This window comes from Bos javanicus, chromosome 5, assembly GCF_032452875.1.
Source record: "Bos javanicus breed banteng chromosome 5, ARS-OSU_banteng_1.0, whole genome shotgun sequence".
Lineage (NCBI taxonomy): Eukaryota > Metazoa > Chordata > Mammalia > Artiodactyla > Bovidae > Bos > Bos javanicus.
Window position 1 is genome coordinate 38,996,405 of NC_083872.1, and position 17,623 is coordinate 39,014,027.

At 40.4% G+C, this 17,623-nt stretch overlaps 1 protein-coding gene and 1 long non-coding RNA gene across 3 annotated transcripts in view; one reads left to right on the forward strand and one right to left on the reverse strand.

Moving 5' to 3' along the window:
• The first annotated feature begins 1,247 nt into the window (after positions 1-1,247).
• Positions 1,248-17,623, forward strand: part of GXYLT1 (glucoside xylosyltransferase 1) — a 51,901-nt gene continuing 35,525 nt past the window's right edge. The window contains exons 1-2 of one of the 2 annotated variants that reach the window (XM_061416429.1): positions 1,248-1,597; positions 10,022-10,114. In XM_061416429.1, the coding sequence (XP_061272413.1) occupies positions 1,377-1,597; positions 10,022-10,114 (314 nt within the window). In that variant the 5' untranslated portion in view covers positions 1,248-1,376. The remainder of the gene's footprint in view (positions 1,598-10,021; positions 10,115-17,623) is intronic. The other variant, XM_061416430.1, reaches the window with a different exon arrangement.
• LOC133247518 (uncharacterized) lies at positions 7,926-15,417 on the reverse strand. The gene is made up of 3 exons (XR_009736416.1): positions 15,362-15,417; positions 9,366-9,480; positions 7,926-8,448 (listed from the first exon to the last, which is right to left on the reverse strand). It is a non-coding gene; the product is annotated as an uncharacterized LOC133247518 (long non-coding RNA).

The window sequence follows — 17,623 nt, forward strand, 5'->3', positions numbered from 1 at the left end:
GCATCACTACCATAAGTCTAGTTATTAACCATCACCATACAATTGACTCCCTTCATCTATTTGCCTATGCCCCCGGGAGAATTTACTTAAATGAAAAGGGAATTGGTTAGTGGTTACCTCATACCAGTTTTGGGGACTTAAATATTTAAGTTATACTTATTATTTTCAGATGTATAGGCAAGAAGTGACGCAGATCAAGTTAAACTCTTATCCTGCAAAATATGCTAAATTAACCTTTGCTTGTATGACCCGGTTTTGTCTGGTCAAGGAATTTGCAAGTCTGGTCTCTGTTTCATTTGACATTATGAAGTATCTCCTGACCATGCCCGCAGGTAGAACTGGTGCTCCTTTCTGTGTGTACCCACACCTTTACAGGCTTCTATCCTGACGTCTGTATGGTTGTATTGCACTTACAAATATTCACTGTCCCACCCCCATGCCCCAACTAGGGGTTTTTGTGCTCCAAGATACTCACAGTGCTTGGCACATAGTGATCATCTATAAATGTTCAATAGATGAATGGCGTGAAAATAGGGCTGAAGAAGAGGGAGAAGGACTGGAAAGCTCTCTTTAGGGGGATATTATTGCAAATGGTGAGTTGTGAGCTGGTTCATAAAGGAGTAAAAGCTTGGACCTTAGTCTTACAGGAACTTACAACCTCGATGGGAGGCGGAATATGCATCCTCAACAGCATTAGGCATCTGCACTCGATTTCTGCGTGAGAACGGCTCGAACCAACTCTATTACAGGATACTGGAGGCTAGGGAAGTCGCTGCTGGATGAGGTTGGAGCGGAAAAGCGGCTTAATCAAGTGCCTTCTCAATACAAGCCGTTTTTTGTGCGTTAAGCAATTTAATCTTTACAACCATCCTATGATGAGGATATCATCTCCATTTTAGAAACGAAGAAACCAGCTCAGAGAATTTAGGTCGCTCAGCGTCCCAAACTACTGTGTGGCAGAACCATAATTTGAAATTGGGTCAGTTGCCTCCAACGCCCCGCTCATTTCGCTACACTTCTGCAGCGCAGTTGGGAGTTGCAGGGCTTGGGAGTCGCTCGCCCGGCAGTCCCCAGTTCCCAGAGCTCCAGGACACCCCAGCCCACCAGGCGCGCCCCGCCCTCGCGCTCAGTGCGCCGGCGCGTCGGGCCGCCAGCCCTCCGGGAGGGGCCCACGGCGGAGGCGGGGTCAGGGCGCCGGGGCGGGGTGTCGGCGCGCTGGTGAAGGTGGTGGGCAGGGAGCGGAGTGGGGCGGGTGCGAGGCCGTGGCGGAGGAGGAACTTGTTGCGCTCGCGGCTGCGCGGTGCCGCTCCCTCGGTTCCAGTTCGCCCGGGCGGGCGCGGCGACGGCGGCGGCGGCAGCAGCGCTGGGCCAGCGCGATGCGGCGCTATCTGCGCGTCGTGGTGCTGTGCCTGGCCTGCGGCTTCTGCTCGCTTCTCTATGCCTTCAGCCAGCTCGCCGTGTCCCTGGAGGAAGGAGCGGGCGGCGTTGGCGGGAAGCCGCAGGCCGCAGCGGCTTCCTGGCTTGGGGGCGATGGACGCGGAGCCGGGAGAGGGGTGGGCAGCGCGGGCCCTGCGGCGCATCACGGCCGGTCGGACAGGTACGGGCGGTTCCCTCTTGGGGGGCCGGGGGTGCTGCGGCACGGGGCTCGGGACTCGGCCTGGCCCGGGCTGCCCGCGAGTCCGCCTAGCGCCTCTCGCCGCCGGGCCCGCGTCTCCCGCTCCTTTGCAGCCGACTCTGACCTTCTTTGCTCGTTTCCCTCCTTCCCTTCACCCCAGGGGTGAGCTCCGTGCTGCTCTAGCCCGAGAGCACACCACGCGTTTTGCGTTTGTCTTCTGACCTGTTCCTTAGGCACAATTCAGAGCAGTTAGAAATTAATTTTCAACTCTTACTTGACAGTTGCGTCTTCCTTTTCTTTCTTTCTTAGAATTTGTCGAAAATAAGGGGGTCTTACAAAACCTTGTTGCTGTCTGACTAGTGGGAATTCCCTCTTGTTTCCATGGCGTTCCAGTTGAGATATTTAAACAGCCGCCTGGCGCCCTGGTTCAGCTTTCCGCCTCCCTCGTAAATGAGGCGTCTAAATTTCCTGTTAACGCTTAAAATTTTCATTATTAGCCGATCAGTTAAATCTGGAGAGAGCATTTTCTGCTGATTGTGAATTTTTCTTTAGGAAACAATCGGTCTATTGTGAAACTTAGAGCAAGTTAAGAAAAATAAGGGATACTTAACATACGTCTTTTGTGAGTTGGGATAGAGGTGTCTTTCTTTAAAAATGGGAATTTAAAAAGCACAGTGACTTAAGTGGATTAACACAAATCACTGTCAGAGTTGGAATCAGTATGAGATTTAAATGGGAAAAAGAATGCAACGCATTACGAATGCTTAAAATCTGAGCGCTCCCACTTCCTTGAAAAAGAGGCTCCTCCATTTGTGGGCAACTCTCTTGCTCCGAGTACTCTTTTAGTAAGAGGCAAAGGCTGCTTTGATCGGATAAAATATCGGATTGGTAGGAGGAGGGAGCGCAGGTCAGCTGTAGACTGTTGAAGGTTCTTCTCAAAGTTGATGGCCATTCCTAAAATGCAAAGGAGCGTTTGGGCAGAGGAGCAGCACAGAAGAGCCGGACTGTCGTGTTTTTTCACCCTCTGACTTGATTACAAGGGCTCTGTTCATAAAAGCAGAACTACTTTCCAGAGCCAGGTTTGTCACTGCCTTTATCTGTCCTGGGAGAGGCAGTGACCGAAGATCTGGACGAGCTCATGAAAAGCTGATCGAAGTCTGTGTTGTTCCTGTGAAGCATTTAAAGTTAAGGGAAGGAAACTGTTTTTGTATTGGGTAGAATTGAAGAAACATTTTTGTCAAAATGAAATTGAACTATGATACTAGCATTTCAATTTGATAGAGTAACATGCATTTTTAGTGCCTTGTCTGAGATACTTAAATATTTGGTGACAAATTTTTATAAACTGTATTTGCTTGGCTAGCTAATTTTAACAGAATTACGTTATTTGAAATTCAGAAAATAAGCGCCTCAGTTTTAAAAGATATTTTATAGAGCTGTTACTGAAATCTGAAGTTTGATGTGTCAGAACCAACTAAAAGCTTTGTATTATAAGTCCTCTGAGCAGCATAACTCCTCATTTTAAATGAGGCATATATTTGAGTTAAAACTGAAGGTGTATCATTCTTTGCTAAAATGTTGTGAAATAACATTTCACCGTGTGTGCATGCATAAGAAGGTTGAGAAGAGGAACAACGTGGAAAAGCTGGATTGCTTGGATCGCATGATTTGATTACGGTCAGGAGAATTCCTAAAAGATACCAGGCTCTTTTCATTTTAGATATTATCATTTATAACATCTTTTTAGACTTCTCACAGAGTTCAGTTTTTTTGGCTATCATGGGATATGGAGTAGGCATTAACCTGCTTCCAGTGTATAAATTGTTTAGCCAAGATGCAGGGAGCATCAGTAGTGGACCAGAATTAGGAACTGTGTATCTTCTGCTTGCTCAGCCAGTACTCCTGTAAAGCTGCTGTGCAAAGACCCTAGTCTAGATAGTGTTTAATCAGTGAAAAATGGGGCTATGAGGCAAGCAACGTCTGTTTTTTCCTTGGTAGGACTTATCAATTACATTCTTACTTTTTTTTGAAGCAGTCTTAGCTCAAAGATTAAAACTACTATTTCTCTCTCTCATTTAACACAAGGGATTACAGTTGTATCTAATAGGTTCCACTGGTCAAATCTTAATAGAAAATATTCATTGCACAGTATTCCATGATAACAAAATACTTGTAAACGTCCTTTCACATTCTCAAAGTAAAAAGTCGAAAATTATGGAAACAGTTTTTCAGTGAAATTTATTATTAATTAGTCATTTTGTTTGAATCCATTGTTTTGGTATTTAGAAAATGGGTAGATCTTAGTGTCAGACAAACCTGTGCTGTCTTTCTGGCTCTGATTGCTATGAAACCTTGACCACCTTTCTGCTTTACTTTTCTCACCTGTAAAATATAGTTTATATTTACTTTAATAGCTCAAGTCGGTAAAGAATCCGCCTGCAATGCAGGAGACCTGAGTTCGATTCCTGGGTCAGGACAATACCCTGGAGAAGGAAATGGCAACCCACTCCAGTATTCTTGCCTGGAGAATCCCATGGACAGAGGAGCCTGGCAGGCTACAGTCTATGGGGTTTCAAGAGTCGGACTTGACTGAATGACTAAGCACACAGCACACACACAATCAGAATTCTTAGTTGTCAGTCATCAGAACCCATTAAAACTGACTTAATGTAGTATTATATATAGACTATAGACTATGTAATAATAGACTATATATATATGAGTCTCTCTCTCTATATATATATAGTATTACATATAGACTTATATGGGTTGTTAGAAGGAACAGGAGAAATGCTTGCTCAGCCATAGGAACCTCAAGGGCTGAGGACTCTTTCTCTTCTGCTGTATACAGGCTTTGTTCATGCATCTTTCCACTTCTTACAGTGTTTCATCTCTAATCTCAAGTAAAAATTCTAGAAAAAGACTCTCTTTGGACTTGCTTTGCATCACATGCCCATCGTGGGCCAGCTGTTGTTGACTGGAATGGGGACCTCTGATTCTGTGGGCTATATCCCTTGCACATCTCTACTGCAGACAGAATCACATGACCGGTATAGGAGAGGAGTGCTGCCTCAGTGGAGGGAAGTGAGAGACTCTGAAGCTGCTAACTATGGACAGACTGTGTTACAGGTATTCGATCTACAGCACTTAATATTACCAGGTGTCAGTAATTCTCCAGAAGGAATTAAACCATTTTGTAACTACATTCTCAGGATGAGTAATTTCTCACCTTTCACTGATGAATCCTGGTAGTGGCGAACCAAGAAACTACTAAGCACTTCAGTGATGCCTTTTCTGGACTGTCCTACCCTTAGTGTGAATGACTGTTACCTTGAGAGGTAGGCATCTTACTTTCCTTTGCAGATCTGGTCAGGCCATCAAGTTATGGTTTCTGCTGGGTCCCAGGAACACCAGTAGGATATACTGAAAATGTAGGGTGCCAAGAGTCAGGGCTTTGGAAACAGGCTTCAGCTTTGCCCCTTATTGACTCTGTTAACCTTGAACACATTTCCTCATCAGTTACAAAGAGGTAAGAGTATCTATGATAACTGGGTTTTTTGGTGGGAACCGAAATAGCATGTGTAGATTACTTGGTGGTGCCTAGCACAGTAAAATTAGAGCTAATTCAGTGATGGTTTTGATCATTTAAATTTTAAGTGATTTTTTTTTTTTCTTGATTTCTGACCTTTGAGGAAAATTGAGGCCCCAGTCCAGACCTACTAAACCAGAGTGCCAGGCAGTGGGGCCTGGGAATATATATTTTAGATATGTGCTCCAGGTTATTGTTATAAAACCAAAGATTGATTAAACCATTGATTTAACTGGGAATCATTTGACCACTATTTTTGCACTGTTGTTTTCTGGGGGAGAATTTTCTTCCCTCTTCCTTGTGCTTATTTTTGAAGAGGAGAGGAGTTAAACAGTGAACAGTGAAGAAGGCTGAATTATTTACTAAAGCCACTTTAATCTCTGCTTTGTTAATGCAGCGACATCTTATATAAAAACCAGTAACTTTGCACCTTGTATTTCATTTCATTGAAGATTACATTTCATGTATTTGTAAAGTGCTTAGCACAAACTTAACTAGTAATTAGTTATTCTGTGATTTTGAAAAGCGAAAATGATTAGGCAAGTGAAAAAATGTGTACTTTTGATTTAGAAATCCTATTTTAAAACCTTAAGATTATTATCTATGTGTCATATCTGTTGGAAATACTTCCCCCAAACATGTTGACTTAAATTTGTTTTTGGAGTGTATACTACGTGAAGTTCAAAATTTTACTGTATTCAGATTGGCAGGTTTTCCTTTTCTTTTTACTGTTGTTGTGTAGAAAAACTTTCCTATCAGTGGGATTCCGCCCCCCCCCGCCCCTTTTTCTTTACATTTAAATCTTTAATTCAGTTTTTTTTTTTTTTTTGGATAGAGGATAGGTTGTACAGTGTGATGCTAACCTATTTTTTGAAATAACTGTTCATTGCCATTTATATGTAGACAATTCTTTATCACTTCCTGACTATTCCTGAAACTAGATATTTAAGAAGAAGAAAACTGATTAGAGCTAGAAACTAATCTAACTTGTCTGAAGACAATTTTTAGGTAAAAATGAGCTGTGCAGGTACTGATCTTTAAATAGTAGTGGTCAGAACCATGGGAATGGTCTCCTTACGTGGCTGTGAGCATCTTCGTTTCTCTCGCAGTCACAGTGAAGGTATCTGTTCATGCCTTAAGGTGCATCATTGGTGAGGCACCTCATTGAGACATTGTTATGCTGGATATGCCTAGACATATCCCCGACTCTCCTCAGTATGTATGGTTTTCACTAAAGCCTCATGGTTATCATGGATGTTTTGAAATGAAAAATACCTTTTCCAGTTGAATTTAAAAGTATAAGTGACCTTCCACTATTGGATTTAAGTAAATTTGAAGTTTGAAAACTGTTATCGTGGAGAGAGTTATTACTGTTTAATGCTCTGTTTATCTCCAGAGGGTGATGCCTCAGTTTTTAAAACATTTTTCAAGTACTGAAATTTGTGACCTGTTTGTTTTTTTAAACTTTTGAAGTAAATGTAAGTTTACAGGAAACTTTGTGGACATCCCATTTAATCTTCACTCAGTTTTTCCCCAGTAGTGACATCTTACGTGAGCTTGGTATAATACCTCTATATCTGGAATATATGTGTATGAACGTAGTGGAGTACTGGAACCCTAGACATTGACATTGTACAACCCATACACCATCTTCAGACATCACCAGTTTTACATACACGTGTGTGTGTGTAGTTTTATGATGTTTTATCAATAGGTAAAGTTCATGTCACCACCCCCACAGTCAGGATACAGACTGTTTTATCATCATGGAGAGTCCCGTGCTATCCCTTGATCAGTTTGCGTCTAGACAAGCCACCTAGTTAGAAACATTAAGCCTATGAAGTAGGAGGATGAGCCTTAGTAAAGTTTTATTTCTGTCTGATCCACGGTGGAAAAACTTTGCATTTATGAACTTTACTGATTCTGGATATCATTACTTACTGAAGACATACCTATTTGGCTCAGCTACAGTTTTATTCCATTAAATATATTGAAGTTATCTTTTTGAATTTTGTGTATCTAATGTTCCATTTTTCAGTAGTCTTAAGGAATAAAAGCAAAAGGAACTAATAACTAGAACTTGGATAAGTACCTTTACTTTTCCAACATTTTTAAGATTTTTTTTTTTTCTGGCCTGAAAGTGCAAGTACTATCATCGCTAGTTTAGTTGCTTTTCCTAATTTATTGTTTGTAGTGAGGGTTACTGGTATGTAATGAGTTCTCAGTATGAGTTTCTACTTTTTCAGTCTTTAAAACCAAGTTTTCATAAGTGAGAGAATGTACGCTTGGGAGATAGAAAACTTAAGTAAATTATGTCTCCTCTTGCCAGCAGCACCTCAGTGTTTTATGTGTGTGTGTGTTTTTTTTTTTTAAATAAGGAAAATGTATAATCACTAATGGATATGTTTTATATTTTCATTAAAGAAAGAAACAAAACATTCTTCCTATAAACTGTGTTTTCTGACATTGAGTTATTTATGGTCAAGAAACTTAGGTAAAACTTGACATTTTTTTCCCCTGTAGTTTTATCTGCATTAATCAGTTTACAGTGGTTACACGATCCAGCAATTCCTTTTGTAGGGATACGTACTCACACTCAAGAGAACTGCAAACATATGTTCACTTTAAAATTGTACATGAATCTTCATAAAAGCATTATTTATAATAGCCAAAACTATCAGTGACCCAAATATTCACTAATTCAAGAATGGATAAAGAAAATGTGGTATATACATTTATTTATAAAAGGGAATATTATTTGGCCATTAAAAGGAATGAAATGTGCTGATAAGTGCTACAGTGGGTGAACCTTGAAAATAAGCTAAGCGGAAAAAAAGTCAGATTCAAAAGGCCACATACTAATGATTCCATTTATCTATGGAGACAGAAAATAAATGTGTGATTCCTTAGGGCTAAGGGATTGGATAATGCAAGTTAAGGCAGAAAATGGTGTTAATACATAATTTCAGATAATCATTTTTACAGAAAAATTTACTTAGTCATTTTCTTGAGATTTCATTTTCATTTTCTACTGTTGGAAGATTTGACAGGAGACGGAATAACTAGCTTCCTTCCTTAAATAAAGGTGTTGATTATAAATAAATTGTGGGCTTGAAAGAAAAGTTTGATAATCTGTATCTGAAAGATAGGGATACCTATTTGAACAGTTCGTTGTGAGGCTTAAATGGATGTGAAAGCTCTTGAGTCTGGAAAAAAAACTTCGTAGTTGCCACTTCCACTGAGCCTAAGGAAATGCAAAAGTTAAAAAGTAGGTGACCACACCTGGAAGGGGACAAACATAAATTTCCTTATCAAGTTGTACATTTTACTGGTCTGTACATGTTTTCTTTTTCTTATTTATTAACCATTTAAATTAAGATATGTTAACGTTTTATGCTGTGCTTGAGAATGCCGTCCCTTTCAATAAAAACCACATTACAATGTCAGTTTTTCCCATTGATTTAAAATTCTGATCTAGTTCCTTGTGCAGTAGTATACAGAATTACTTAGGCAGGGTTTTAAAAACTACTAGTTTTTTTAAAAAAAAACTACTAGTGCCTGGCCCCAGAGAAGGCACTGGCACCCCACTCCAGTGCTCTTGCCTGGAAAATCCCGTGGGCGGAGGAGCCTGGTGGGCTGCATGCAGTCCATGGGGTCGCTAAGAGTCGGACACGACTGAGTGACTTCACTTTCACTTTCCACTTTCATGCATTGGAGAAGGAAATGGCAACCCACTCCGGTGTTCTTGCCTGGAGAATCCCAGGGACAGAGGAGCCTAGTGGGCTGCCGTGTATGGGGTCGCACAGAGTCGGACATGACTGACGTGACTTAGCAGCAGCAGCAGTGCCTGGCCCTGTTTTCACAGTTTCTGATTTAACAGGTCTGGTGTAGGGGTCTCTGGTGACTTCACTGTGTGTCCTGGATCTGAAACTCCTCTGTCTTAACCTGTTGGCATTTGTGAGAGGTGGACTCAGAGATCTTGCAAATATGACATTTCATAGACCTTTCACTGTAAGAACAGTCAATTGAATTCATGATGATGGGACATGGTTTAGTGACTCTGGCTTCAGACTTGCTTACTTTAGTAAACTCGGGCTTCTACTGTCCTGCATTACCAGCTAGACTATTGTTTTGAGAAGAAATAACAATGAAAATACATACATTTTGTATTGTTAAGTAGCTGCTGTTGTGTGTGGTTTCTTTTTTTTTTTTAGCTCCAACCTGCAGTCTAAGAAGAAATTTGATCCTCCCGTTTAGCTTGTGAAATACAGTGAAGCTGAGATAAGTGTAGAAAAGTGAAACAGAACTGTGAATATCAGCATGATTTCTTATTTCCCACTTAAAACATCATATGTGTAACTTGGATTCAAGATTAATTTAAAAGCGTTTAAAGATCTTTTTCCTTTCCACCAGCATTTGTGGCTTAAATTTTGCCCCAGGATAAGCAGATGTTTTGTTTGGCTGAAATAGATTTTTTTTTTTTCTAGGGGGGATGTGTGCAGTTCATGAAGGAAAATTTTAGAAGTATTCCAGTATTTTCTGTGTCATCTGAGAAGGAGATCTTACTATATTAGAGAATTCATGACTAAAAAACTTTTCCAGTCTGCAGTATTTTCTGCCTAAAAGTTTCACAGTTTTGTTTAAAATAGTGGTACCCTAAGGGAGAAATCAATTTCCAGAAATCCTCATTACCATAGCAGGTTGGATTTGCAGTTCTGTTGCTGTAAAATAGAACAGTACGTTTTTATGTTATTGAGTAAATTTCTTGTTAGTTTTAAGCCTGAATACTCACATAGGTTTCTGTCTCACTCTGTTAGGTGTAAAGAGTTCTCTCTGTGTTACTGGAATCCCTATTGGATGCTGCCCTCTGATGTTTGTGGAATGAACTGCTTTTGGGAAGCGGCCTTTAGGTAGGCACTTAATATTTAATTGGTAGATCAGTGTAGGTAAGATCAGATAGTAGATAATACATTTTTAACTGTAACAGGTCAGAAAAAGGTTTCTTTTCTTGTCTTCTAACATTATCATAAAAGTAAGTAATTCATTTTCTGATTAGGTTTTCTTTTTTTTCCCACTTTGAAGTAGTTACGACTAATTTTTAAATCCATACTTTGTGTGAAATGCTCTAAAATTTTTTAGATGTTATTAAGATAAACCATTGTTCATAGAACAATTTATGGTCTAATTTTAGGTAATAGGTGATAAAATGATAAACAGATATTGAATATAGACTTCCACTGACATTTGCAGGCATATGGCATTTATCTAATTTAAAGCTGGTGTACTAAAAAAAACATTTGTAGGTAGATGGAGACAACTGGGGCAGGGTTAAGTTGGTCATTAGCAGAGGGATTGAATATTTGGGAATGGGAGGAAAAAGACAAATGTATAATGAAGAAGCAAATGATGTGACAATGTTTATTGACCCTTTTTAAAAAAGTTTTTGAAGAGTGTGGCTTTGTTAACTTATCAGGATAATGAAGGCACAGGGTTGGCTGACTCTGGTACCTCCTGCTTCTAACCCTGGATGAGGGAAACAAGTGTTGGTAGAAATGGAATATCAGACTCTGAGATAGTGGCAGGGGGAATGCCCTCCCCAAGAGTAACATTTTTTTGTGATTCATTTGAATTTTAATTCTACTCATTCCATTTGCCAGGCACAGTGCTAGATGGTAAGAATCAGACTGAGTCTGGTTAACACGGCCCTGTCCTTCTGGAGCTTACATTCTGATGGAAGCTTCAGATCTGAGATTATAGTAGAGGGTGACAAGTTATAGCCAAGATGATGGGAGAAGCAGGTGATCATCAGATGGAATTATCTTAAGGCATCAAGGAAGGCTTTTTGGAGGGGTTGACTACATGAACAGGAAATTAGCCAGGCTTAAGGACAGGAGGTGACATATTCCAGGTGGGAAGAACTGCATTCTTAATCAATACTAGTAGTGTATATTTTTAAATTCTTATAGTCCAGATACATTATGCAGCCCACAAACAACTGGGAAGAAATCGTTGAAATCAGATATTTTAATCTGGTTGCTATGGAAAAGATTGGATGAATGAAATTCTAATATGAGTCAGTCAAGTCAGATTATGTAAACTTTTAAATAAAACTAAGTTTTTAAGGTAATCTTACCATTCAGCTTGTTCATAATTTTGGAGAGTAGGAGCTCCATATTTTTCCTTCTTTAAAGAGTTGGCTAATGAATAGAGTATTGACAAGCTTCACTTGTTATCTCTGGTCTTGTGACATAAATCTGTTCACTCTGGAAGCTGGGTAAGCTTGAAAGCCCCTGTATTCTCCGATTTATACAACCCAGACCCTTTTGTAAGTTCTGGCATGAGTAATAATCTTTCTACTCCTTTACTGCAGGAGCAGCCTAGAGAAGCTGACCTAATCTGAATCCTGGAGCTCTGCTCAATATTCCTTTTGTTTGAGCCTCTCCAACTCATTATTTTTCCCAACACTCCCATGTATTCCCTGGAAGGAATTCCGTGTGGATGGATACATGATATTGCAAACCTTGTGCTTTTTACCATCCTAAATTGGAGATTTTAAAAGTTATACATCCAAAGTGTAATTCTGAAACCGTTTTAGATGTATGTATGCATATTACTGTATGTGTACATATATGTATATGTACATATTACTGTAACATACTGTTAACATGTATCATATCATTATGTAAAATCTCTTAAACTTAGTGTATGATCAGGCCACCCAAGATGGCTTGTTCTCTTGCTCTCTGTACATTCCCTCTCCACCGGTGCCTACTTCACATTCACCCTACTCATGTGACTGACCTTCCTGCGTACTTGCCCCTAAACAGACTAGTGAGTGTTCTAACACTTAAATCAGAACATCTCTATGATAGCTTATCAAAGGGATGGTAAGAGGCCTACCCCTCTGCTGGTTTCCCTGGTAACCAGTGAGCCAACCTGAGGTCAGTTCTCGATAACTGGTAATCTTTCCTTCCCCAGAAGCTCAATAACTGGTCATCTTTCCTTCCCCAGAAGCTCAATAACTGGTCATCTTTCCTTCCCCAGAAGCAGACACTGCTGCCCTGTCCTCTGCACACGGTGGGGTGTTGCTGCAGGGCCTTGCCTCCTATGTGTAAACTCCCCTTGTCCATTAAGCCACTGGTGTCCCTGTCGCGTGACTCCAGCCTCCCCCTCCTGTCTTGGAACTGAGCAAGTACAGGCTTGCAGACCTGCATGCTGCAGTCCAGCATGCGCAGTTTCTTGCTGTAAACTTGGGAATCCCGTATTTACTTGGCCTGTTCACACTGGCAGACAAGCCAAAGTGCTGTACAGCTGCTGTGTCATTCTCATGCTCCACTTCAGTATTTAATTAACACCGCATTTTGGCCTGACTCGAGGGCTTCTCCACCCACCTAGGAAAGCATCTTGGAAATCCCCTCTGCGAACATTAGGACTCCCGTCTTGTCTGGCAGCAGTGGGCCCTCAGCTGGCACCGTTTTCTCCTCCTCAGACTTGTCTCAGAGTTCCCAGTTTGAATTTGTATATTTTGATCTTCTCTGGAGGGTTAATTCCTCCCAATTGATTTATTATACTATAATCATAAAGTAACATCAGTTCAGTGGCTCAGTCCTGTCTGACTTTTTGGGATCCCATGGACTGCCAGAAGTAACATAAAAAAGCCCAAATCACCACGTGTTTTGTCCATTTCCTGCATGTGCTTTTGGTAATTTGTATCTGCATCTGAGTGTTTGCTGGCTGACTGTGCCCCAGTGCTCACACCTCATCTCCCTCCTCTGTCCTTGAAACAAGTACGAAGTCCCTACAGCACCTGCTTCCAGCCCTTTCCCTTCAAGCCTCCTTCCTTTATTTTTTCTCTTCACCAGCAAGCATTTATAAGAGTATCTTCTGGCTTTACTTCCTTAAAAAACAAAAGCCACCTTCACACCTCAACTGTGAGCAGCACCCGCTTCTGACCCGAGGTCACCTCTGATGTCGGAATTGTTCCGAGGCCTAATCTGCTTCCTTGTTACCTCTTCCTCTGTCTTCCTTTCAGTGCTGTCTCCATCTCTGGCTCTTGAGACCAGTGTCCCAGGGTTTGTTTCTCTCTGCCTCTGGACTCCTTAGGACTCTGCTCTTTCCCTGCTCCCTGGATGGTCACGGGATCACCTGTTTAATTGGTCTCTTCAGTCCAGAGCTCTTTCCTGAGCTCCCGAGCCGTGTTTGCAGCTGCGCTGGGGTGATTTTTACCTGCCGATTCGTTCTGGCTCATCACGCCTCCCCTCGTCTGGGTTTTGTATCTTCACGCGCGGTGGACTTTGCGTGTGTCAGTCCACAGTGACTATTCCTGCTCGTCTCCTTTCTTGCCCGGGCTCTTGCCGGCCCCCTCCTTTCTCTGCCTGAACTCCCATGCCATCATTTCTCATCCAGCCACTGTGATCTCACTTCCTGCCCACCTCTTCTTCCTTCTCTGTATCCTGTCACGTACCGTACCTGCTGCATCTCCTGTGGTTGTGAATTGTTACCCATTTCAAGAAGTGCTGGCTTTGTAGACAGACACCAAGTGTTGCTCATTATTTAAGCCCCATTATTTAGCCAGGTGCTTGGCAACCAGTAAATGACTAGTAGTAATTTCCCCCAGCACTTCCAGACTTAAGGTTAGATGTTTGTGTAGTAAGCCCTCTTAGCAACCTCAGTTGTTTTCTAGTTAAGCAGTTACCATGCTTTTTGTTTAAATCTTTAAAAAATCTGTTCTTCACAACAGGCTGTAAATTGTATGAGGTTCGGATCGTGGCTTTCTGGCTTATCCCGTGTCTAGCATGTGAAAGGAGTTCAAATATTACAAAGAATGGATAATCCCTTGTGTTCTAAAAATTATAAGCCTGCACCAGCATTGTGTTGTCACCATAACTTTAGCATTCATTATTGGGAATTATAATTTTGCCACCTAGTAGAGTAAAATGATATTTTTTATTGATTTATATTCATTGATTATTTCTTGATATATTTCTGTATGTGTTTATCTTTTAAAAGTTTTGTTTGCATTGTCTGTATTGATATTTACCTGTTTGGTTTTTAATGATTACTTTATGAACTCTAAGAAGAATATATTTGACATTGATTACAAATGTTTACCTAATCTGTTTAATTTAAAAATTTTAGCTATCTTTTCATTATATAATCTCTTAATTTTAATATTATTAAATGACTTGAGCTTTTAAAATAATCTTTCTCTTTGGGATGGGAATTGATTTTCAGTTCATAGTGTCTGTGTATTTACTACCTGAACTGTTTTCTTGAATGGTTCCATACTAGTTTTAAGAGGTATATTTTTACAATGTTAAATTGTATTTTAACAGTTAATACTTCATATTGAATTTTTAGATTTTTAATGCTTTACAGTTTGTAAAACTACAGCTTGCAGTTTTTTTGCAAAGAATTGCATTTTTTCCCAAAAGTGATTTATGCGTGCTGCATGTTAAGTTGCTTCAGTTGTGTTTGACTCTTGTGACCCCGTGGACTGTAGCCTGCCAGGCTCTACTGTCCATGGGATTCTCTAGGCAAGAATACTGGAGTGGGTTGCCATGCCCTTTTCCAAAAGTGATTTATATACAACCTTTAAAGTAGTTTTACCTAGTATGATAATTCACTACAATTCTTTTTCTCTATAGTAAGAGGAAAAACTTTTTTTTTAAAGGTTACACATTAAGGAAATTATCATTAGTGTTTCTGAGTAGAGTTTTCCAATTTTGTTCAACTGCAAATTTTAAAAATTAGTTCATAGTAGCTATTATTTTAGTTTGAGGAGAATGTTACCAGAAATGTAATTACTTACCTTGAGTTTATGTACTTCGTTATAATGCTAATTCCTAGTCTAAATCTTATTGTACGTTGTTTTCTTTTATAGAGAAAACACTAGTTTAATTATAGGCTAGAAGAACACACTGGAAGCTTTCAGTGTGGCCTAATTTTTTAAAAAGAGAGGGAAAGTTATTATTCCTTTATAACAGGAATGTTACTTAAAATAAGTCTGTTCTTAAGGCTTATTTACAGTATTTATATTAGAATTTTCATCTAAAACATTGTGTTAACTTTTTTCCCTAGATTTCTCCTCTCAACTTTCTACCTTGATAAGTTTTCACATCTACAGAGGCTATAAGAACAACAGAGTGGACACTTACCTGTACTGGATATTCACCTGTTACTAACATTTTGCCACTTTGTGGCTGAATCATTTGAGCAACAGCCATTATGACACATGGGCTTCTCAGGTTGCTCAGCAGTAAAGAATCCACCAGCAATGTGGAAGAAGCGGGTTCGATCCCTGGGTCAGGAAGATCCCCTGGAGAAGGAACTGGCAACCCATTCTAGTCTTCTTGCTTAGAAGATCTCATGGACAGAGGAGCCTGGCAGGCTACAGTCCTTGGAGTCACAAAAATCAGGCACAACTGAGAGATTAAATCGCCACCACCATGACACATATTTTTGTATTTGCCTAAGAACATGTATTGCCTAAGAACACGGGTATTCTCCAATTTCACCATAACAAAATTGGCACTTCAGTTTATTTAACACTGACAATATGTGTATGTTAGTTGCTCAATCGTGTCCAACTGTTTGCGACCCCATGGGCTGTAGCCTGCCAGGCTCCTCTGTCCATGAAATTCTCCAGGCAAGAATACTGGAGTGGGTGGCCATTTCCTACTTCAAACACTGATAATATTATATTTGTATACTACATATACATTTATATATATTCATATCTCCTTATTTACCTATTAATGAATTTTATATCTTTTCTTTCCCATTCAGAACCCAGTCAAGGAAAATACATTACATTCAGTTATTTAAATCTATTTAGTCCCCCTTTTCTCTACGACAGTTTGCAGACTTTTTTTTGAAGGGGGGGCAGGGCAGGGACATGATATTTTTGTTTTGTAGAATGTTCCTTTGTTTGAACTTGCCTGTCCGCTTGGGATCAGATTCAGGATCTTTGGCAGGAATTCTGCACAGGAGATCTGGTGCCCTTTGGGCGTGCTGTTGGGAGGCACCTGGTGGTAGATGGTTAACATAATTGGTTGTTTGATCAGGTGGTTATGGTGGTGGTATCACATTTCTACACTGTTTCAGTATCATTATCCGCTTTGTAATGTGTGGGGATAAAACCTTGATACTGTGTGGTTTTAGCATCTATTAATTATTCCTGTTCAAACCATCTACTACAAGAGTGAATGCAAAATAGTGCTTTGTTTGGTTTTCCCATTCCTTCTACATTTTTTGGTTGGTATTCTTCTTTAAAGGAGAGTTCCTCCCCCTGCCCTCCTTACCCTTTACTAGTATCATTTTGGACCCATTGATTCAGTTTTTTTGATAGACTGTGTTACCCTTCATTACTGTCAAAATTGCTGTTTGTGTTCAGGTGATGCCAAATTTAGTCATGGGGACCCTCAGGTATTAACTTTGAATTATCTGAAGGATATCTTCTGATCCTATATCTGTAGAAGAAGAGAGTGGACTTTAAAATGTCCTTTTGGATAACATTTCTTTAAATCCACAGGGGTTCTTTCTTATTCACACTGTGATTAATATATAACATATAGCACATTTTTGTAGATCCTGACAATATTAACACCATTCAGTTGGGATCAAAATTCCTTGAATGGCTACTTTCCTATTAATTTCTTCGAAAGTTTCAGTCATCCCTTCCTCTAGTGTAGAAGCTTACTTTAGATTTCGTCCAGTTGCAGTGACTTCCCATCCCTGGGTCTAGGGACTGGGTGGTGGGCAGAGACATCTTCAAACCATGTTTTGTCTTCTCAGTTGAGATGTACTGTGTATAATGCTTTTACTGAAAAGAGACACAGAAAAGCAAATTTCATAGAAACTGGTGGGAGGAGTGCTAGCAGTATGATTAGAAGAAGCCTTGCTGCAGTGCCTGAGAGCCAGAGTCCCTGGGACTGACTCAGAGGGACTTTTTTTCCATGAAGAACATTTGACTTGTTTTTCTTGAGAAGGTTTATTCTGCTTCTTGTCTCTGTATGTAGAGAGTTCTCTGCAAAGTGGCACATGCCTGTTACTGCTTACTCTCTTAAGTCTCCAGGCTTTTTATCTTTGGAACAGGATCGAGTTATGGCCAGCTGGGTAATTCGAGCCCATTATAAGATTCTCAGATCTTGGTCATCATGAGGAACAGGATCTGGAGGCATTTATCAGGAAGATGAGACAGTTTAGAGCTCTGTGAAATTGTTGTGTGTCTTGATTGCCCTGGCTTCTGCTTGTGTTACTTGACTTCCACTGCTTAGAGATGAACTGGGTTCACATGCCCTTGTTTAGATATAGAATGTGTGGATGGTCTCCCCTGATAGGGATCCAGTGTTAAACACTGACGGGCTCCACAGAAAAGAGGGGAATGGATAGAGGGTGCAGACAGGAAGGAGGTGCTG